We start from the raw sequence: 24040 nt of genomic DNA, 5'->3' as shown, positions 1-24040 counted from the left end.
GCCAATCTAAACCTTTCCCATCCACCTTCTGTTCGTGCAGTTAACACCTCCTTGCCGTCCGTTGGTCTCCTCTTTAAATAATTCTGTAACTTATAGCCTTCATGAGATTGATTCTATTTCCATCTGAATGAGATCGATTCAGAAAACCCTCAAAGTCTCCTTGCCTTTGGAATCAAATGGGACTGAAGGTGACATTCTATGCTTTCGGCTCCTGAGCTCCAACTTGTCTTTTCAACTTCAACCATCCTCTGCTGCCTTCCACCCTGATGTCTTCTACATCAGCATAAGCGCTCCACCTGAACATCAGCACCTTCTGGTTGACTCTTCCCTTTCTCTGTGATGGTCTGCTTCCTTTGCGCTCATGCTCTGTGTTGCTTGTCTTTCAAGTAGATCAGAGGCTGCTTCTACCAGGCCTTTCTATTCAGGTGTCCCCTCTGCTTACACCTTTGTGTTGTGTCACTTGAACATTCTGTATGCACTGCAGCTCATTATGCATACTTCGTTCCTGACTAGATTAGGAAATATCCTTAAGGTAGAAACCAACCTTATTTAAATTTTAAATTCCTTGAGATTAGTATAACGCAGAACACCCAATAGACACTCAAAAATATATCTCAATCCAGCACAGAACAGGCGAGGTTTTGATGGGTAATAATGCATTTTGGCAGATGTAGTCTCACATGCAGAGTCATGTAAGGAGAGCCATGTTGTATGATTATAAAGTCTGCTGGGACACTGCATGAATGGAAGCCCACAGCTCTGCTGTGGCCTGTGGCTTTGTCCTACTCGAGTGGCCTTTTTTTTTTTTTTTTAGCGTTTATTTATTTATTTGAAAGAGTTAGAGAGAGAAGGAGAGAGCGTGATACAGTGAGAGAATGAGAAAGATTTTTCAACTGCTGGTTCACTACCCTGATGGCTGCAATGGCCAGGCCAAAGTCAGGCGCTTCATCCTGGTCTCCAGCTTGGAGGTGATAGCGGCCGAACACTTGGATTATTTTCTGCTGCTTTTCCCAGGCCATTAGCAGGATTGGAAGTGGGGCAGCTGGGATTTACAATTGATACCCATATGGAATGTCATTGCTGCAGGCAGCAGCTTTTCCACTATGTCACAATGCCTGATTCTTAAGATGAACGTGGATATGCTAAGCCATAAATTTTGCATAAGCACAAGCTAGGATAGAGTGTAGGAAAGATTTCTTTCCCTAACCTGCTTAACAACACACATACACACAATCAACTTGTATTCAGGCTCTGGCAAGACCACTCTGCTTGTAACATCAACCAGGTTATATCATGAAAATAGAGCCATTAAAAACAATCCTTGGGGGCTAATGATTTGGCGTTGCAAGTTAAGCCTCCTCCTGCAATATTGATGTCCCATACATGTGCTTTGAAGTTTGGCTGCTCCATTTCTGACCTGTCTCCCAGTTAATTCAACTGGGAAAGTAGCAGAAGACAGCCCAAGTGCTTGGGCCCCTGCATCCACAGGGGAGACTTAGAAGATGATCCTGGCTTCTGGCTTCGGCCTGGCCCAACTCTGGCTGTTGTGGCCATTTGGGGAGTGAACCAGTGGATGGAAGATCTCTTCTTCCCTCTGTAACTTTGCCTTTCCAACAAAAACAAAACAAAACATTAAAAAAAAAAAAAAAAAAAAGAAACAAAACCCTCCTGCAGCTCCCCAGCATAATTAGTTTTAAATAGCTCATATACTGAAGGCAAACATCTAAGGCAAACCCCTGAGAGAATGTTGGAGAAGCAATCTTGTGACCCATCCCAGAAACCAGGAGCAGGCCTGGATTCCTTCAGGAAGTTGTATCCTAGAGATGATTTGTGTATCTGCCATGATACACCAGTGAGTAGTTTGGACATCAGCCACAGGCGGAAGGGTCATTGATATGCATCTCCCTTAGTATCTACATCTCAACTGAAAATTCAATAGTACCATATATGTGCAAGGGCAACCCAGCAAATACCTTTACTTTGTGTCCATTAGGGACAGATTTTACATGTAGGTAATATTAAAAAAAAAAAAAAGAAATGGTCTTCTCACCCTTCTTTCCACTCTGTTCCTGCTTTATTATACTGCTTTATTATAGCTCTAAAGTGTTCATGGTATTCAAACCCAGGACCCAAGCAGAACTGGAAATCAACAGGTTAATTTCTTTTAGGCAAGTTGTGTTGATGAGCTGGCAGGGAGGAATTTCACAGCTTCCATCACACATTCCAGACTTAGTTTCTAAGCCTGACTTCCATGTTAGCCACTTTAATAACAGTCTTTTCCTAGGGCTCTATTCATGGCTCTTTCCTTATTTCACTCATTTTCTTCTGAGTCATCTCCTCCTTTGCTCTCATTTCAATCATTACAGATAAAACAAGGACTCTTAGCAGTGCTCCATTACTTTGGACACAAACAGCTAACTCTGCCTTAGATTTAACAAGTTGCCAGGAACACATTTTAAGGTACCCTTTCTTTTCTCTCCACTCTAAACCCAATTCTTTTACATCACTCTACCTGTGATGAGAACAGGTTTGACACTTGTCTGCTCCACTTCTGATCCATCTCCCTGGCTAATGTCTGTGAAAGCAGCAGCAGATGATCCAAGTGCTTGGCCTGCTGCACTCACATGGGAGACCTGGAATAAACTCCTGGTCCTGGCTGCCATTGCAACCACTTAGGGAATGAACCGGAGGACAGAAGATCTTGGTATCTCCTCCTCTCTCTGTAACTGTCTTTCAAATAAAAAGGACAAGAAAAAACCTTTTTAAAATTGAAAATGTTCACAACCTAGGTGATGATTTAGAATGTGTCAACAATTCTCACACTCCTTGATTCAGAGCGTGAATTTAGTGGCTCACATCTAACTAGCGAAGTCTGGTTTCCATGACTAGACTCAGAAGCCCTGATGGCTTCCTCCTTGCTCTTGGACTACTGAGGTAGGCCAGCTGCCTTGTTCTGAGGACACACAAGCAGGTCTATGGCGAGGAATGCAGGGAAAGCCCCGAGACTTGCCAACACAGCCAGCCAGTAACAGAGGCCTCCTACTTGCACTACGAGAGGACCTGTGCGGAAGCAGCTGTTTCAGCCATTCAGTCGTTGAGATTGCATCTTTGGGAGCTTTCAGCTGGATGAGGGCCTTAGATGAGTGCCACATGGATTCCCAACTCCCAGAAACTATGGCACACTTATTTCAAGTAGCCAAGTCCTGGGTAATTCACTACTCAGAAAATTACAGATAACAAACACAGCATACAAACCCATACTCCAAGAATCAGTATTGAGTTCTCTACCAAAATGAGCTCACCAAAGAAAAAGAATCTATCCTTGATAGTCTGCAACTTGTAGCTATGGAAAAACTGCAAACTGGCATTGTATCAGGCATCTGCTATTTAGATAATGGTGAAAAAAAACAAGCCCTTATCCATTGTGTAAGTCAAATATTGTTAGAGCTAAAAAAAAAAAAAAAAAAGAGAGAGCAACAGTGGACAGCTACTTTTGATTGCCTGGAACACAGTTACACCGACATGCTTACTGAATTAAATTGCTCTCCAGGTAATCTATACATTATGCTTACTGAATTAAATTGCTCTCCAGGTAATCTATACACTAAATATTTACCACTGAGGTAAACATCCTGATGTGTAACATTTTTAAATAAATGCCTTTGTTTCTATTGTTAATGCCATTTAGAAATTTTTTTTAAACATTTATTTTTACTGGAAAGGCAAATTAGATTTATAGAGAGGAGAGAAAGAGAGACCTTCTGTCTGCTGGTTTACTCCTCAAGTGGCCGCAACAGCCAGAGCTGAGCCAATCCAAAGCCAGGAGACTCTTCTGGGTTTCCCTTGTGGGTGCAGGGTTCCAAGTTTTGGGCTGTCCTCGACTGCTTTCCAGGCCCCTGGCAGGGAGCTGGATAGGAAATGGAACAGCTGAGACACAAACCGGTACCCATATGGGATCCTGGCATGTGCAAGGGAAGGATTTAACCACGAATCTATTGTGCCAGGCCTGCCAATTAAAGATTCTTGACTATAAGTCCTTGTTACTAAAAATCAGGAAAAATTAGGCATAATCAGAAATACATTATATATAAAGGTTTCATTAAGCACCAACAGAAGGCTAGCTTTATATATATCATCAGAGCTATTTAACGTCTGGCTAACTCAAAACAGTCACATGTAAGAACACACTTCACTGTATAACATAAAAAGCTGTTTAAAAAAAAAAAAGAAAGTCCCATCTCTGGCCCTGAGAAACCTGAAGCAATCGCTGTCCATCCCTCTCGTAATGCCAAGGGCATCCTCAGCCTCTCCCTTGGCTCATGACCAAATGATTCATAACTGAAACATTTCTGGATTATGCAGATATGACTTAAAGTTAAAAAATAGCTCAATACTTTAAAGAAAGGAAATGGCTCAATGAGGAAGTGATATATTAAAATACCCAAGACAACTTGTACTGACAACGACTTATTATTTAGAACTATTTTAAGGAAAGGTTACTGGTTACTTGAGACAGTGGTTGAGATGCCACCTGGGGAGAACTGAATGCCTGAATTTTTTTTTTTTTTAATGGAAAGGCAAATTTACGGAGAAGGAAAGGAGACACACAGCAAGATCTTCCATCTGCTGGTTCACTCCCCAAGTGGGTGGAAGATAGCTATATGCATTTGAAATTAAAAAATTTTCACAAACTCTCAAATTAAAACATAGATATAACTTGGTAGTTATAAAATTTCAACTATTACTTAAAACATCTGATAATTTTCAGCCTGATTTCTTGTAACAAAAACACAGAAAACACCCCCCAAAAGGCAAATATTTACTGTGACTATGTTTTATAAATGACATATTTCCTGAAAATTTTAGTGCATACTGAATAACAGAAATATAAAAATTAAGCAGGTTTATCTCTTAAGCACAAATTGGCTATAATTAAAATTGGCTAATGTTGCTCCCTCCCCCTTTTAAAAAGATTATTATTTTATTGGAAAGCCAGAGTTAGAAGAGAAACAAAGATCTTTTATCCAGTGGTTCACTTCCTAAATGGCCACACTGGCTCAGCCGATCCAATGCCAGGAACTTCCTCTGGGTCTCTTCACATCAGTGTAGCAGTCCAAGGGTTTGAGCCATTCTGAACTACTTTCCCAGGCCACAAACAGGAAGCTGGGTTGGAAGTGGAGCAGGGACATACACTGGCACCCACACTGCAGGCGAATGTTTAGAGTACTATGCCACGGTCCTGTCCCCTCATTATACCTTTTTGCTCTGTGGCCCTGGAGAATGTCAACTCACCAGTATGGATGAGGAAAACCAGTGCATGCCTGAACATGTTAACCGGGTCAGTTGCAGCAATTCCATACGCTCTGGAAAACACACCCATTTCTGCCTGAAACAGAAGCTCTTCTCATCAAATCCATTATATCAGAGAACTGGCTTTCTTTTTCTTTTCTTTTCTTTTTTTTAAAAAAGATTTATTCATTTTTATCAGAAAGTCAGATATACAGAGAGTAGGAGAGAGCGAATAAGATCTTTCGTCTGATGGTTCACTTCCCAAGTGGCCACAACGGCTGGAGCTGAGCCGATCTGAAGCCAGGCGCCTCTTCCAGGTCTCCCATGTGGGTGCAGGGTCCAAAGGCTTTGGGCCATGCTCTACTGCTTTCCCAGGCCACAAGCAGGGAGCTGGATGGGAAGCAGGGCCGCCAGGACTAGAACCAGCACCTATATGGGATCCTGGGTGCGTTTAAGGTGAGGACTTCAACCACTAGGCTACCACGCTGGGCCCTGGTTTCCTTATTTTAAGCAAATGGTTGCTGCCCAACAAGGAAAATTCTAACTTGTGGTTTCAGAGGCCAAAAGGCTTATTTTTTTGCTTAAAAGTCTCACCAAGACATTTAAAGTATTAATTTTATTAGCCTGTGATAATTACTTCAAAGTAACATACAAAAATTGCTCAAATGGTTTCAGAAGTAATATTGACAAAGCTCATAATTATCTCTCATATTGCAATATCTAACCCTTTGAACCCATCTGAACATTGGCAATACAGTTTGAATTAGAAACATAAAACACAATGATAAATATCCTAAAAGAAGCAAAATATTTTATTTACATTTTTCGGATAACAGGTAGCTATTTTCCTTCTTTACACATTTCTGTCATGGTCATGTTGACACAGGACTGGATTCTCCTCAAGCAGCACGGATGGAGGGCAGAGCACTGTACTTCCAAAACAGTCCTTAAGTAGACAGCAGTTTTTCAAGGCACTCTTAATAACTCTTGAGGTTATTACAAGAAAAGTTTCCTCCTGCTTACCAATCTTTTAAGTTTATTTCCTTTCAAACTTTTCAAAATTAAGCATTGTTACAACTGGTTTTTAAATTTTCATCTTCATCCTCAAGTTATTTTTCTTTTACTGGGAGCCACTCCTTCACTTTCAATTTGCTGAGCAGGCAAACAGCTGCTTTTGGTTTCCATGGAAACTGGATTCCTGCGGCCCCGGGAAGGCATTCTTGTTACTCCAATCTAAGAAATGCAGCAAAGAACAGAACGGCTTACTGCACTTCCATCACAGCCACATGAAGTCCACTGCTACTTACATATGTACTCATCACCTTGCAAATCATCTTTTGTATGCTTCCATGCATTTATTTTTGTTTGAAGATTTTATTTATTTGAAAGGCAAGGTTACAGAGAGGTGAGAGAGATCTCCAATCTGTTGGTTTACTTCCCAAATGGCCACAACAGCTGGAGTTGGACTGCTGTAAAGCCAGGAAAAGTCTCCTACGAAGGTGGGCCATCTTCTGTTGCTTTCTGAAGCCATCAGCAGAGAGCTGGGTCAGAAATGGAATTGCTGGGTCTTGAACTGGTGCCCAAATGGGATGGTCAGCACTGCAGGTGGAGGCTTAATATGCAATATCCCATGGTGCCAGTTCCTGCATATATTCTTAATCCTTGGCTGTCTGGTTGTTCTAATCTGACAATTTTATTTTACCCAACTTTCCTACAATTAAGGAAGAAGGCAGAACAGGGTAGAGAAGTGAACAGGAAAAATACTATTTGTGTTATATGTGGAGCAGACTATAATGCCAATAAATTAGAAAATGCTAAGCCTTTTCAGTGATGTGGTTTTAATAATCAGGTTGAAGGCAACAACAAGGTAGAAATGAGAAACACATATGGAGGAAAAGGAAGGACAAAGGAGGAGTTTGGAGTCGGAAAGAGGGAGAAGAGATTATGTGACCAAAGGAAAAACAGATGTTAATACAAGGAAGGTAAGAGTGTGGAGAAAAAATAGCCAAAGGGGGAAGAAGGAGAAAAGAAAAATCAGGAGAGAAAACAAAGACAAGACAGAAGGGGGCATGGAGATAGCAAACACAGAGGGCATTTCACAGAAGAATCAGGCAAAAGAAGAAAAGGGGAAGGCACAGCTGCAAGGTGATAGAGAAGACCCGGAAGGGGAAGAGGCGAGGGAGGATGCTTTTGTGGTGGTGCTGGTTCTACCTCCATATCCCACTTTTCAGCTTACGGACTAGAGGAGGACTTTTCTTGGACACAATCCCTTGCTATTTGCGGTTAAAGATGAGAACTGGAAATGCTGTCATCTCCTTGGATCACTGAGAGCACATAAAATGTTTAAAAGGGGTAGCAAAGGCTTCACTTCGCAGACAAGGACCAAGGTGCGTGGCCTGGAACAGTTCCTACAGAACACAGCACAGCTCTCTCGACCTTCCCTGACTATCTCGCACTGGTTGTTCTGCACATCCTGTCCAGGGAATCCCACCTCGGCAATGACAGGTAATATGGCAGCTCTAACCACATGCAAATCCCTAGGCCAGCCGGAGTGCTGCCGGCACTGCTTCCACTGCTTCTAGGGGGCTGCAGGCTCACTAACAACGCACCAGACACCTGCTTCTAATTCGTAAAATCTACTGTCTCTTTACGGGACAACTCTGAGATGCTAATTATATGGCTAGAAAGGATAAACTTAAGCATTTCAGTCTGTTCTCTGAGGCTCATTCCGATGAATTTTCTAACACTGTAATTAGAAAATTGCTATGAGTACTCTAACAAGAGTAATCTATACTACTCCCCATTCAGCTGGGTGCTTCTTATAAAGGCACATTACATTTACAGTATCTTCAAGGAAAGCAAACCTTCTGAAGACTTCCTTTGAAAGCCTGTATATGTGTGTCCTTGTTCACGCGTGCAATATTTACTGCAGATGCTGTAAAAGGACAAAAAAGCCTCAGTCTGGAGTACTCGTACAAGACAGGAAGTGCAAGTCCCAGGCAGCACAGGGAGCTGGTGGGACCCTTCCCTGCTTCAACAGCCTCTGTGTGGTGCAGCAGACGCAGGACACAGAGCTCACCCAGGGAGCATGACCAAGGAACTGGACAAGGGTGAGAGCTGACAGGGAGTATGGGATTGCACCAGATAAAAACTAAGAAATAAACAGATGGTTTCTGCTTAACCCACATTCTTATTTCAACAAGTTTCCCCAAAGTGCTGATCCCTCCCAATTGCTGCTAAGGCCGGACTCCCTTCTGAGACTTACCTGGGCTGGAACTACAAAGCCTATTCCCCAAGACCTGGCCAGGAAAAAGAGAGGTTGGGGTGATTCCCTCTAACTGGAGGCCTAGACTGAATGCAGGTGGGCCCATTTCGAAAACTTTCCATTGGTTTTTCAAAAATGTATCAAACCAAATGTTAATTATCTGCTCACTGTACCATATCCTAGGGTGTATAACAATCTACTCTTGGATAAACTCGCCAAGTAGTTGCCCCTGGACTGGATGCATGAAGTAATTTAAAAAGTACACAGACTAACAAGTGCTCAAAGAGACACATAATTAAATTGCTAAACTTTATGTGGCCAAGACCAGGATATGTGCAATTTCTTCTAAAATAAATGATCTTCTAGTTGTGATAGAGCACATTTTAGACCTCAGAAAGATGAAACAACCTTATTTCCAAAGCATAAAGTATCTGACATTATTTGCCAGTCTATTGATAATTTATCACCTTTTTTTTTTGGAAGATTTATTTATTTTTATTACAAAGGCAGATATACAGAGAGGAGGAGAGACAGAGAGGAAGATCTTCCATCTGATGGTTCACTCCCCAAGGAGCTGCAATGGCTTGGAGCTGTGCCGATCCGAAGCCAGGAACCAGGAGCTTCTTCCAGTTCTCCCATGTGGGTGCAGGGTCCCAAAGCTTTGGGTCATCCTCGACTGCTTTCCCAGGCCACAAGCAGAGAGCTGGATGGGAAGCAGGGCTGCCGGAATTAGAACCGGCACCCATATGAGATCCTGGGTGCGTGTTCAAGGCGTGCTGGGCCCCTCAATTATTATTTTTAAGAAAAGTTTTGCTTTGCTTACAAAGATGTCTAATTAGGGCCCAACAAGATGGCCTAGTGGCTAAATCCTTGCCTTGCATCTTCCAGGATCCTATATGGGCACTGGTTGGTATCCTGGCTGTTCCACTTCCCATCCAGCTCCCTACTAGTATCCTGGAAAGGCAGTGGAGGACGGCCCAAAGCCTTCGGACCCTGCTCCTGCATGGGAGACCCAGAAGAGGCTCCTGGCTCTGGACTGGCTTAGCTTTGGCCGTTGTGGTCACTTAGGGAGTGAGTCAGTGGATGGAAGAGCTTTGTCTCTATAAATCTGCCGTTCCAATAAAAATAAGTAATTCTTTAAAGAAGAAAAACAACAAAAAATAAACCCAATACGTCTAATTAAAACTAAAGTGGAAAAAAACCAAACTACGGATTAATTAGCTTAAAATGCTTAAAAATTAACTTTCTCCATGCTTTTACTTTTCCTACTTATATAACACATGATTTCTTGACCACAGTTAACTAGAAATGAGCAAGGAATTCTCCTTTCCACAAGGATTCTCTGCAAAGCAGTCTCAGAAGGCAGATCTGCAATACATACGCCACTCAAGCCGGGTCAATTATTAAAAATATCCTCAGTGTCTGCATTCCCGGTATCTTTCAAAAGGACTTCAACACCAATTACAGATTAATCCAGTGAAACACAGAAAAGAATTGAACATTCAAAGGACATAGAAGTGAGGTGCTGTGGGGCAACTGTACTCAAATTACAAAATAGAGACAATAATTCTGTCTTGGAAGATTTTGGGGGGCTGGTGCAGTGGCTCCACAAACTAACCTCTTTCCTGTTGGTGCCAGGATTCCATATGGATGCCGATTCCTGTCCTGGCTGCTCTACTTCCCATCCAGCTCCCCGCTTATGGCCTGGGAAAGCAGCAAAGGATGGCTCAAGTCCTTGGGCTCCTGCCCCTGTGTGGGAGATTCCCAGCTCAGCTCTAGCTATTGCAGCCAACTGGGGAGTGAACTAGCAGATGGTCTCTCTGTGTCTCTACCTTTCTCTGTAACCCTGCCTTTCAAAAAGCCGAAACAATACAAAAATGTAAATCTTTAAAATAAATAAATTAAAAAAAAAATTCTGGCAGCAGGGAAAAAAGAGATCCAGTTTTTGCTCTCTGAATGTTAGATTCATTTGTAGGGAACAAAGCTTTTCTACAACCAAAGTTGGAATTCCGTATATAATACAAATGACCTGCACAAAGAGTTTCAGATAGAGAAATACCATTAAACTGCTAATCTGATAATGACAATAACACTAATTCAATAAACACTGAGCTATATAATACTTAGAATACAATTAGTTCTTAATGCCTTATTTGTGTTTTTAATGAGACATTTCATTCACTAATTAGTAATATCTGCTTTATTTTCTATACCCTGTTGATCAATTTTTAATATTATAGATTGGGAATATTATTGCACTAAATGCTGAATGCTTCAAATGTTTTATGAACAGGTATCAAATACACATAAATAAAATATACCAAAACACATTTAACCTGCCGTTTCACAGGAACACAGAAATGTAACTAGGCAGATGTCTCACTTATGCATCCACTGAACAAGCTGACAGAATTGTATTTAATTGATTTACAAATCTTACAAAAAGCTCTGCTAGCATCAAAATGGGACTTGACAGAGCATTCAACTTTATTTTTCCTATGGATATAACTGAAATCGACATGGTAAATCTGGACATTAGGCTATAACAATCAGTGAAAAAAATAATAATAGTAAAAAACGAATAGAACACAATTTCAAAAACAAAGATCTCACCTTTGATGGCATGGTGGGGCCCAGCGATTTAGGTGGAAAGGTACAAGGTATTCTTCCATGGTGGATATGATAAGGTAATAGGAGACTGGGATCTAACGGGACCCAGGGAACTGAGAGACTGGAAGGTACACCAGGGAGGTCACAATGTGTTTTATGCAAATTGTATGCTGTCCTTGTAAATGTTCCATCAGAAGCCTTGTAGATCAGGAGTGAAGAATCTTCTGCGGCATGCGACAACAAGTAGGAACCCTCCTGCAAGCTGAATCCACACACTGAAACTCAATGCTGGGCTCACATGGTATCAAGTGCAACAACATTTTCTTAATCATGATCTATCATAAAACTGCATACAGTTATAATAGGAATAGAACAAAACCTTTACAAAAGTATTTTTATCATAATACAAAACTTAAGAAATCTTTTTAATTTCCTACACCTTTCATGTCATTAACATTTATTCCAAAGTTGAGTGTATCTGATTTTTCTTTTTAACTATTATTTAAGTCAATGTGTAAGTTTTCAAAATAATATTACTGAAAAAAATTTCTAATGCATGGACAACAGATACTGATAAGCATTAGTATGTATTTTCATTCATGTTACATTGTATCTTTTTTTGTACATAAAAGTAGGTGAATAGATACATAAAGTCAATGAAATGCGCCCCACCCAATGGCTCAACTGGCTAATCCTTCCCTTGTAAGCACTGGGATTCCATATAGGTACCAGTCAACTGCTCCACTTCCCATCCAGCGCCCTGCCTGTGGCCTGGGAGGACCCTGCACCTTCATGGGAGACACAGAGGAGGCTCCCAGCTTTAGATCAGCTCAGTTCTGGCCACTGCAACCATTTGGGGAGTGAACCAGCAGATGGAAGATCTTTCTGTCTCTCCTTCTCTCTGTAAATCTGACTTTCCAATAAAAATAAATAAATATTTAAGAAAAAACCAAAGTCAAATGTAACATGTTTACTATACTCAGTTGTATTAGAAACAGCCAGATAAATAATAACAAATCAATGTGAGACTCAATGAGGACAGTAATAGCAGCTAGCAACTAAAGAATATCATGAGCTAACTGCTACTATGCTACCTCACATTAATGTTTTCAATAAATCCCCAAAAACTTTCAAGGCAAATTATACTAATTATTATCCCCACATCAGAGCTAGGTGAACAAATCAGAGATGATAAGCAATCTGTCCACATGCAGGCAGGCAAACTTCACAGGACATCTCCTAAATCATGAGCCATTCTCTCAAGTCAAACATCAAACCCACATTTTCTCTTTCTCCTTAGAAAACTCCAAGGGAATCAATATATCACCATGAAGAGCTAAATGGATATGATCAGAATACTGTGCTTTCCTGCGATTACACATCACTCTGCAGCAAAGGGCCCAAGGAGAACAGCAGTTCTTCCCTACAATACAGTATTTCCAGTAAAGATTAATCATATTTCTATTATGTGGGCCTGTCTACAAACTTAATAAGTTAGATTCTCTTAACTTTTTAAATTTGAAAATAAGGTTATTGACAAAAGAGTTTCAGAAAATTGCTTTAAAAATTCCTTACACATTCCTGGGCTATTTTCTTTTCTTTTCTTTTTTTTTTTTAAAGATTTATTTTATTTTTATTACAAAGTCAGATATACTGAGAGGAGAAGAGATAAAGAGGAAGTGGAGCTGCCGGGATTAGAACCAGCGGCCATATGGGATCAAGGTGAGGACCTTAGCCACTAGGCCACGCTGCCGAGCCCTCCTGGGCTATTTTCTATCTATCTCTAATAGCACATCCTCAAAGAATCTAAGAAATATCATCAAAGAAGAAAATAAAGACATCAATGTAAAAGGCCCCCAAAATACGTACCTGCTTAATTTCTTCAGAATGTGCTGCAGAATGTTAAGTAAACTTGAAATCCTATTAAACAGAAAACATTCATGTAAAATTAATCCATAAAATTCTTACTGTTAATTCATACTCAGCTCAGAAGATGGACAGAGGGCAGTGAAACACAGCAGGGGGACTGTCACAGGTCCTGGGGTTTTGCCGTCCACAGTGGGGGTGGCTCTAGTCCTGATGATGCACTGTATTCTGTATGCAGAACTGGAAGAGAGGAGCAGGCAGACTCCAGACAGAAAGAGAAGAAAGCAGGCTGGCTGGCTTCCTGGCAAGGTGGGTTTAAGCTGTCCCTACATATCAAAAGATTTCAATGCAACCTTTAGAAATATACAAGTATTACATGTCAATCCTAAATTTAAAAACAAATTTAAAACCAAAAAACAATTTCAGCTCTCTAGAAAGAGATTTCCTCAATATTTAAACAGATGAGACAATGCAAAACAAAGAGAACCAAAATTTACCTATATATTGAATAAACATTTAATTTTTGACACTTCCTGATTTATCTCTGTAGTCATAAAATGTTTTGGCTTTGTGTGATGCAAGAACTCACTGTATTTCTTTAGTATTTTTAGGCCTAAGCTTATTCCTCCTCCTTTTTCCTTTTTTTCCCTTACAGAATGGTTTTCACTGAAAGGAGCAAACAGTAAACAGGGCATAGAAAAGCTTTTCTAGTTGCTAATGTAACAAAGTTACTGCTCAAGAGAAGCAATCCTTTTAACATAAGTGAGTGTACTGAAGTTTAAGCAGAAGTTTAAGTTTAAATCTGGGAAATGTGAAAATCTGTGTCAGGCTCCAAAGTTGGAACTACGCAGACAGTGTATGTCAGGTCAATTTCTCATCCTAAGTGGTGAATCAAACATTAACTACCAGGAATTTGACTAGCTCAGGCCGATGCTCTGTGGAAATGCACTCTAAATCTTAGTTTCATAACTCGAAATGGAGAGAAAATTACCATTAGTCTTTCTTAGCAAGCCATGAGATACAAATGAGGTCACATTCATGTGCTATTTTCCTTTGCACTTAGAGATGTAATAATGGTTGGGCAAACTTACAAACTTGTCTCAAAATCAATATACACAGCGTACTATGACTGCCCAAAGCTTGTTGCCCATGCATGTGCTTCCAGACAACACCTACTCTCTAGCTGTAGTCTTGCATCTCAGGCAAACACAGTGCTACTGCTGATACCAATTTTTGGGGAAAGATTTATTTATTTCACGTGAAAATCACAGTTATACACAGAGAGGGGAAGACAGACATATCTTTCATCTGCTAGTTCACTCCCAAAATGGCTGTAATGGCCATAGCTAGGTTGTTCTGAAACTGGGAACCAGGTGCTTTTTCTGGGTCTCCCACCCAGGTGCAGGTGCCTAGGACTTAGGCTATCTTTTATTACTTTCCCAGTCTGTAACAAGGGAACTGGATTGGAAGTGGAACAGCCAGGACTAGAACCAGCACCCATAAGAGCTGCTGGTTCCACAAGCAGAGGATCAGTGTGCAATGCCATCAAACTGGGGCCTGATACCACATTTAATTTAGAGATGGAGATGATTAACATGGATGGCTCAAAATTTGATCAGGGAGGGCCCGGCGGCGTGGCCCAGTGGCTAAAGTCCTCGCCTTGAAAGCCCCGGGATCCCATATGGGCGCCGGTTCTAATCCCGGCAGCTCCACTTCCCATCCAGCTCCCTGCCTGTGGCCTGGGAAAGCAGTTGAGGACGGCCCAATGCATTGGGACCCTGCACCCGCATGGGAGACCTGGAAGAGGTTCCAGGTTCCCGGCATCGGATCGGCGCACACCGGCCCGTTGCTGCTCACTTGGGGAGTGAATCATCGGACGGAAGATCTTCTTCTCTGTCTCTCCTCCTCTGTGTATATCTGGCTGTAATAAGATGAATAAATCTTTAAAAAAAAAAAAATTTGATCAGGGAAGTCTCAATATATAAAGATCAAAAGTCTTGAAAATAACATCTAAAATTAACCAATATCTGGAAGTAAGGAAAAATGAGCCACTATATTAAGAAGTTTTTCAATTCCTACCACAAGTAAGCTTTCTTACTTGAGTGCTGATAGCTTTTCTTTTAATTCTTCTGAGGAAATTTCTTCTAGCAGGAAAAGTTTTGAAGTAAATGCATCAATGTGTCCTAAAATAAAATACCAACTTTAGCAACAAGCAACAGTAACATTTAAAAAACAAATCATCTTGTCTCCTCGAAGATGTTTTTACAAAATTTTAGTAACTTTAAAGAAAGTTTATATTCTAAAAGGAAGGTATATTTTAGCAAGTTGATCAAGTAATAGTATATTTAAAACTAATGTAAAATGCAGATTAAAAAGGAAATATGTATTCATTCTAAACTACTGAACATTTATACCTGACTGCAAAGATAAAATTATCTCTAAGCCTACAATTTAGTAACTGTTCAAATATTGACTTTTCTAATTCCAAATGAGAAACTCAAAACATTTTCAGAAAACATGTAGCACAGAAAACAAATCTGTGCCTGGATTTCAATTTCTTTGCACCACAATAAACTTACTTTTAATTCCATTTTTTCCATGAACTTTTAAAGTACCTTCACACATCTCTAAGACATAACTGGTTTGTAACAAAAATTTAGATATAAAGATCTCATTATTTGAATGAAAGTACACCAAAAAGTTTCCCATTTTATTAAAAAATTTATTTATTAGTATTCATGAAAAGGCAGATGTACAGATAGGAGACAGAAAGATCATCCTCCAATGGTCCATTCCCCAAGCGGCCACAATGGCAGGACCTGAACCGATCTGAAGGCAGAAGCAAGGAGTCTCTTCTGGGTCTCCTGCACAGGTGCAGGGTCCCAAAGCTTTGGGCTGTCCTCGACTGCTTTTCCAGGCCACAAGCAGGGAGCTGGATGGGAAGTGAAGCAGCCGGAACATGAACCAATACTCATAAGGGATCCTGGTGCATGCAAGGCAAGGACTTTTAGCCTGAGCAGCAGCCTAGCGGCTGAAGTCCTCACCTTGCATGAGCTGGGATCCGATATGGGCGCCGGTTCAAATCTTGGCAGCCCCACTTCCCTTCCATCTCCCTAAAGGTGGCCTGGGAAAGCAGTTGAGGATGGCCCAAAGCTTTGGGACCCTGCACCCGCATGGTAGACCCAGAAGAAGTTCCTGGCTCTTGGCTTTGGATTGGCTCAGCTCCAGCTGTGGTGATCACTTGGGGAGTGAATCATCGGACAGATCTTGTTCTCTGTTTCTCCTCCTCTCTGTATATCTGACTTTGGAATAAAAATCTTAAAAAAAAGAAAAAAAAATCAAAGCAGTCTTCATGAAGTTTTACTTTATTAAAGTTTTGAAATATAGGCCCAGCACGGTGGCCTAGAGGCTAAAGTCCTCACCTTGAATGCACCGGGTTCCCATGTGGGCACCAGTTCTAATCCTGGCAGCTCCACTTCCCATCCAGCTCCCTGCTTGTGGCCTGGGAAAGCAGTCGAGGATGGCCCAAAGATTTGGGACCCTGCACCCATGTGGGAGACCTGGAGGAAGTTCCTGGCTCCTGGCTTCAGATTGGTGTAGCACTGGCAGTTGTGCTCACTTGGGGAGTGAATCATCAGACAGAAAATCTTCCTGTCTCTCCTCCTCTCTGTATATATGACTTTCCAATAAAAATAAATAAATTTAAAACAATTTTTTATATAAATTTTGGAATTTAAGAAAACTAAATAGCTCATTCTCAAGAGAACATGCATCTTTTAAAAGATTTTATTTATTTTTATTGGAAAGGCAGATATACACAGAAAAGAGACAAAATTTTCCATCTGCTTGTTCATTCTCCAAGGGCCGCAACAGCTAGAACTAAATCGATCTGAAGCCAAGAGCCAATAGCTTCCTCTAGCTCTCCCACGGGGGTGGCAGGGTTCCAAGGCCTTGGCCCAGCCTCTACCTCTTTCCCCGGCCACAAACGGGGAGCTGGAAAGGAAGTGGAGCAGCTGGGACATGAACTGGCATCCATACGTGATCCCAGCATGTGTAAGGCAAGGATTTAGCCACTAGACTACTACACACTGGGCCAAGATAGATGCATTTTTTTTTTGACAATGTTAACATTTGATAACTGTTAATTGGCTTTGTCTCTGCTCTTTTTTAACATTTTACTTCTTTTTATTATTATCATTTTATGATATAGTTCCATAGGTCCTGGGATTTCCCTTATCCCAGCTCCAATTCCCTCCCCCCTGACTCAGTTTCCCTATATCACTCCTATAGTATAGTTCTTCATACACAGTTAATGGACAATGGCAGAGAGTCCAGCATCCTACTGTCAAAATATAATAAACAGTTTCATTGTAAGGCCATCTTTATCTGGAAGGGGTATATTGCATTGTATCCTCACATCTGGATATGATAGTCTCCATTTCACAGTTACTGTACATCCCCTTAAATGAAAAGCCAGAATACAAAATCAGCAAAAGGAAGAAAAATAGAAATTTATGATGAAATGAAGTTAAATAATATGCTGCTCGATATGACAGTCTCCATTACAGTTACTGTACATCCCCTTAAATGAAAAGCCACAAAACATAATCAACAACAGGAAGAAAAAGAAATTAACAACACCATGAAGTTAAATAACATGCTATGCATGACTAATATGTTGCTGAAAAAATGAAAAAGAAAATCAAGAAACTTCTTGAAGAAAATGATGCTACTGTATGGTCTATGAGTCACTGAAGAAATTAATCAGAACAAAGTGTTCTGAAGAGATGAAACTAACAAAAAAATTCAAAATTCACGAGATACGGTTTCCACTGATCTTTGTTGGTGAAATGTGTCTCCTGTAGGCAACAAATAGATTTTTTAATCCTGTCTACTAATCTATGGCATTTGATTGATGAGTTTAGGCTGTTAGCATTCAGGGTTAATATAAACGGGTGGTAATTTGTTCCTGCCATTTTAGCAATGGGTTGTTCATTGATTTAGTCTTCTATTGTTATGTCAGTGGAATGTTCTTCTCATGTGCCTTTGGTTTTGGTGGGTGCTATTCCTTTTCTCTGTCAAGAGAACATCTTGAAGTATCATTTATAGGGCAGTTTTGGAAGAGGCAAATTCTTTTAACTTTTCTTTACTGTGGAAGAATTTTATTTCATTTTCAAAGACAGAGGAAAGTTTTGCTGGGTACATTATCCTGGGCCGACAATTCTTTGCTTTTTAGAATCTGGAATCTGTACAATCTTTCTTCCACTTCTAGTTGGAGTAGGTCCCAGGATTAGGGAGACGCCAGGTGTCCTATATAGCTACATTGTTGGTGGTACTGATTTAGCCAGAACCTGTTGGCTGTTAGGTCTGAGGGTTATATAGACCTATTTTGACCAGTACAATTTCATAGTCGGTATTTTCCTGTGGGACCAGTGCAATGCAACGCGCTCAGTGAGTTCTCACCAAGCTCAGTGCATTTGCAGCTTACTGTTATCCCCTGCAGTCTTAATTCTTTGCCACACTGTAAGAAATTGCACCTGATGTGCCACTACTAGAGTTCTTGATCTGCTGGCCATCAAGTCTGATGGCCACCCAGACCTATCTTGGGTGCAACCTGAAGGATGCCATGTTGTTGCAGTTTGCTGAGCCAAAAATGAATTCACTTCCAACTTATTGCATGAGCAGTACTGACCACAGCCCTTGCCTCCTTAAACAAAATGACAACCGACACAGCTCTAGAGGGTGGACTGGGTTGTGAAATCCACTCTGTTCCTGCACTGTCCATTTGGGATCTGCTGCTCTGTCTCTGCTCCTGGTCAAATCAAACAGACCAGAAGGACAAGCACTTCTTTGTCTGGGTTCACCTTCTGCATCCTGGTCAAAGTCCCTTCCCACCCAGTTGCTGATGTAGTTATGGCTGCCAGTGCGATTCAGATTACCACTTGAAAAATGCTGCTGGGATATCTGTCTCTGCAATACCTCACCATTGTGTCTACTGCTTTCCTGTGTCTGTCAGTCTCTAGGTACCCCTCTGCTGTTTTTCTGTCCTCTTCTGTTTCTTGGAATGTGCTCTCTCTGCTTCACACTCGCTGAAGTTTCTCGTCTGTTTAAACGTATCCTTACTCTATTCCCCCATCTTGATTCTCTTGATAACATGCATTTTTAAAAAAGCACCAGGCATGTTCTAAAACAGGTTGAGACACAACACTGAGGTTGTGTAACTAGCCAAAAAAGAGTGATATGAAAAATAATCCTGAGTTACATGTTATACAATCACTTCAACATAAATACCATGCTGTTGTAGCATGGTACAAGCAGTCAACGGTGCTGAAAATAACACTATTTCTGTTCTTTTATTTTATTTGAAATGCCCATTGTTTAATCAAATTACCTAGGAAGCTGATGTCAATCACTGGGACAATGAAATATGCACATAGTTTAGCATCCATTTCAATATTCAGCCCCTTTCATTTGCATAATGCTCAAATAAATTTAATTTGAAGCATTCTTACTAGAAGACTTCCTTCCTAGACAGCAAATCCATTAGTTTCCACTCCTACTCGTAATTTCTGATGCCAAGCTTTGATTTCACCTCTGCATTTCTAACACTCATTATACAATGACATTTCTAATAACAAAGACACATGTTAATGGCTTAATAATTATAAAAAGGAACATTACATGCAATAAAAATATTTGGCTTTTCACTAAATACTTCTTTGAGGAAACTCACAGACTTTCTCTTTATAAAGATCAATGCAATGAAAGAAGGTATATTACTGTAATACACCAAATATGGTACATCAAAAATAACTGCAGAGAAAATATCTTAGTGAATGCTCTGGGCGCCCACCTCTCTGAGAGGATCACGACTTTGCACACTGCAGCGTTCTAACCTGTGGGCCTGAAGGGATTAAGACACATGCTTGAGAAATTCATTTCCTCAGTGCTTCGGGAAGCTGAGCAACGTTGGAGAGGGCAAAGTTCCCCAGGCTCTGGCCTTGGACAGAAGCAATCTCTGTACTTCAGGGCACTGCACAAATCTGTTCCGAATGCATCAAAGTTGGGAAGCACTGCTTTGTGCAGTACAGAGCCTTTTGATACATGCAAACAAACACACATCCAGTTCATACAGACAGTACTCTGTATGTATACAGACCATACAAATGATCATAAGACAGAAACTTGAAAAGTGAATAATTTATGGGAAAAAATCATCGTTGCTCTGCCCCTTTACACCTTCTGTCAAAACATTACAAATATTCCAAATGTAAATGTAAGGGAAGTGGAAAATATTAAACTATTTATTTAGGACATTATGATTTAAAACATTAAAATGCTGAGAACTAGGTTTTTTCTTCGGTGCTATCAGAAGCAGTTAGAACAGTGTCTGCTGCCTTCTTGCACAACTCACGGTAGAAAGCAAGCACCATCTCTGTGGTAGCGAATCACAGTACTCCTACCAGCTTCCCACATCATGTCCTTTGTACTTTTAACACTACAACGTGGGGCTAGAAGTACCTTAATATGAAGTCTTGGATATATTTAGTATGGCATGTAACGGGGCTTTTAAAAGCAATTGTGTATATATATATTTTTTTAAATGTTGTTACAGTCCTCTTTTAATTAAAGAAGGACACTCAGGAAAATCACTGGAAAGGCTTGATGAAGTGAAGATTGATGGCAGTAATGTACACTGCATATACATCCTTCACTGAAATAAAAAACAAATGACCATTTAAAACAGTGTAATACATACATTTTTCACCAGTTTCACCTAGACCGAAGATATTATCTCCCACTACTAAGATGAACGGCTCCAAGGTGGCCAGGAATGAAAGAGGATGGCCAGCACAAACTGCAATCGTCATGCAGGAATTTTAAGAACAGCAGAGCCACCCAGGCATGCCAAGTCTCCAACGTGCCTTGGCTACAGACTTACTACACCCCTCCTTGAAGGAGGGAAAGAAACAAAAAAGGAAGACAGTTCAAAGCTCCAACTCTTATTTTAGGTGTGCAAAATGTCCAGGTTGCTCCATAATCAGCACAGTTGTTCAGCCATGCTCAGACAGTGGTTCGCGGTATAGGCTGTTTAACCAGGCTGTGCCAGCCTCCGGAAGGAAAGGCCTGTCCCTTTAGAAAAACATTAGTGACCTTCACAAACTCTGGATTTTTGTTTTCTCATGGGTGAAACTAGAATAATGTAATTTTGTCTGATTTTTAAAAAAGATATACAAGTTATTTCCTATTTTAATGTCAGTTTTTCAATGAAGTTTCAAAAAGAATATTTAACAGCATGGGAGTTTGATCTATTAAATTACCCATTAAAAAGTTTAAACTTTCAATGTTTTAGTCATGAATTTCCATTCTTTATCAGTATTTTAAAATAGTTTACTGATAGGTTTTTATCTGCCCTACCTAAAATGGATGTGTTGGCAATGGCTTCCAAACAGTTTACATGAAAACTGTTAATGTGAGGTCTTTTGGAGGAATGTGAAAATTCTGATTATCAAAATTACTGCAAAACACTGTGCGCAGTGTGTATGGACGCGGGAGGCAGGGTGGGGGGTTCAAGCAGTACCATTAGCCATCCACTTCCTTTGACAGTTAAGTAGAAGGACTGAGCTAATTATCTTATTAACATTCTCAAAAAATGTAAAAACAAAAAATTGCCTGATTATCCAAAAGGATAAAAACATTTCAAGCAAATAATCTTCTCATATACCAGCCACTGTGCTAAGCACTGTGAGGACACGGTTTCCTTAGATACTGACTTCAAAATTACTTACTTATAATTGGAAAAGGGATGGATGGAACAACAGTAAATTATAAAGAAGCAGCAAATCAAGAGAAATTAAAGATAATGCACTGAGAGATCAGAGCAAGGAGAGACTGAAGAGAGAAGCATGAAATGGGAGGGACTGAGATGTTTGAAATAAAAAAATCAACAACAAAAAATCTGTCATGCGTGGTATACTAAGCGTACATAAATCCAGCAAATGCCAATCAAACCCCTGCAGATCATGCCACAATTTTAAAAACACACATACATATGTACAAATAGTTCTTTCAGAAAACACAAGTAGGTGAAAACATTAACATAATTACAACATTTAAAAAGTATAGAATGAAAACGTTTACAACTGAATCTCTTATAAAAAATATGAGTGTACAAGGGAATTAAAAAGAACAAAGACGTTTATGCAACTTACCAACGTAAAATGAGCTGTTTGAATGCAATAAACTTTCAGTCCATAAGCGACAAAGTTCACTTTCAGTCAGAGCTTCAACTCCATAACAACCTTGATATTCTACCTTTGGGAGCACATAAACTGGAGATTGCTGCAATGCAAGAATATGCATTCAAAGATCCATTAATTTGCCATTAACAGAAAGTATATTTGTCTATACAGCATAGCCACTTCTTCACTCTTTCAATTGGAACAGATTCAGACAAAAAGATGAATATATTTCAGTCTCATAAAGAGAATCCTTGGGCCCGGCGTGATGGTATAGTGGTTAAAGTCCTCGCCTTGAATGCACCGGGATCCCATATGGGCACCGGTTCTAATCCTGGAGGCCCCATTTCCCATCCAACTCCCTGCCTGTGGCCTGGGAAAGCAGTCGAGGACGGCCCAAAGCCTTCAGACCCTGCACCCGCGTGGGAGACCTGGAAGAGGCTCTTGGCTTCGGATTGCTCAGCTCCAGCCGTTAGCGGCTGCTTGGGGAGTGAACCATCAGCTGGAAGATCTTACTCTCTTTCTCTCCTCCTCTCTGTCTACCTGCGTTTCCATTACAAATAAATAAATCTTTAAAAAAGAGAGAGAGAGAATGAATCCTTGGCAGATACAGGCAAGAGGTAAACGGATAAGAAATCTCGCACAGCCACTGCCAGCCCCACCCAGAACCAGTATCTCCTCATACATGCATACATTTTATTTCTGTCAGGGAATGTACTAGGATCCTTAGAACAGAGGCTGTCTTATAAAACTGCCCAACAGTTCAAAGCTACATTCTGGGAAGCAGTAACTATAAAAGAAACAAACAAGCAAGCAAAAATAAAAATGGCTAGATTTTAGTTCCTGTGGGTCCTTAGTCACACTGTCTCAGACTCATGTTCTGAGCACTCATTTTCATTCAACCAGTGAGCATTAACATCAATGCCACTGGATGGCATCTTTGTAACAGGAAGACACTAAAGATCTGAGAAATTATCTATTCAGAGTGTATTCAGGTTGAATAAGTAAAATATATACTATTCTGAAAAGTTTATTTAGAAGTATATACTCAGGTGGATTTTCTTTGATAACACTGTCCCATCTAAACACCTAAGTTCTAAATCTGGCTCTAATCTCTGTATGTGTTCTACTGCCATCTCCAGGAAGCTAAGGGAAAGAAATTTTTGTCTTTGCATTCAAATTTACAACCAAAATTTTCATAATGCAAAATTAAATTCACTATTTTTTGCCCCCAATAGATGGCTTCTATTTTTCTTCAAAGTTTCTCTTGGTTTTCTGTCTTCTACTTTTTTATATAAGTTTTTCCTCATTTCAGACTTTCAGATATATTCCTAAAGTTGTATCAACTGGTTGGTATTCTCTCATCAATCCCTTACAATTCCTTCTTTTTTTCCTAACATCTAGATCAAAATCTCTTCTCTGGTTCTAGAATGCCAACTAAAATTTTAAAATAATTGCATCTCATTTCTTGAGCATTTAAAAATATAGCACTTAGAATATCTGGCTAGCTGAAATAGACAATAACAGATAATATCAAATCATCTGAAGTTACTTGGACTGGATTTGATAATTATGCTTAAAATTGGGTAAATTCCAGCTTTGTGATACAGTTCAAATTAGCCTCTTAAATTCGTACCATCTTTTGAAAATGGCTGCTGTTTTAAGCTCTCCTCTGAAATGCAGCTCTTAAACACAGTTCTGATGAGGAAGTGTAAATGATACTGGAAACTAAAATCTCAGCTACAATAACTTAGAAACGCAGAATTAAGGA

The 24040-nt window shown here is 40.2% G+C and overlaps 1 protein-coding gene across 4 annotated transcripts in view; it reads right to left on the bottom strand.

Annotated features, from left to right (window-relative positions):
* ICE2 (interactor of little elongation complex ELL subunit 2) overlaps positions 1 to 24040 on the bottom strand; it is a 50517-nt gene that overhangs the window by 3722 nt on the left and 22755 nt on the right. For 2 of the 4 annotated variants that reach the window (XM_058665755.1, XM_004578028.4), the window contains 5 exons: positions 22243 to 22372; positions 15129 to 15213; positions 13034 to 13084; positions 11168 to 11426; positions 6341 to 6522 (listed from right to left, as the gene is read on the bottom strand). In XM_058665755.1, coding sequence (XP_058521738.1) covers positions 6394 to 6522; positions 11168 to 11426; positions 13034 to 13084; positions 15129 to 15213; positions 22243 to 22372 — 654 coding nt within the window. In that variant the 3' untranslated portion in view covers positions 6341 to 6393. Of the gene's footprint in view, positions 1 to 6340; positions 6523 to 11156; positions 11427 to 13033; positions 13085 to 15128; positions 15214 to 22242; positions 22373 to 24040 lie in introns of those variants that run through there. The other 2 variants (XM_058665756.1, XM_058665757.1) reach the window with 2 other exon arrangements.

This window comes from Ochotona princeps, chromosome 6, assembly GCF_030435755.1.
Source record: "Ochotona princeps isolate mOchPri1 chromosome 6, mOchPri1.hap1, whole genome shotgun sequence".
Lineage (NCBI taxonomy): Eukaryota > Metazoa > Chordata > Mammalia > Lagomorpha > Ochotonidae > Ochotona > Ochotona princeps.
This window is presented reverse-complemented; position numbering and strand designations above follow the sequence as displayed.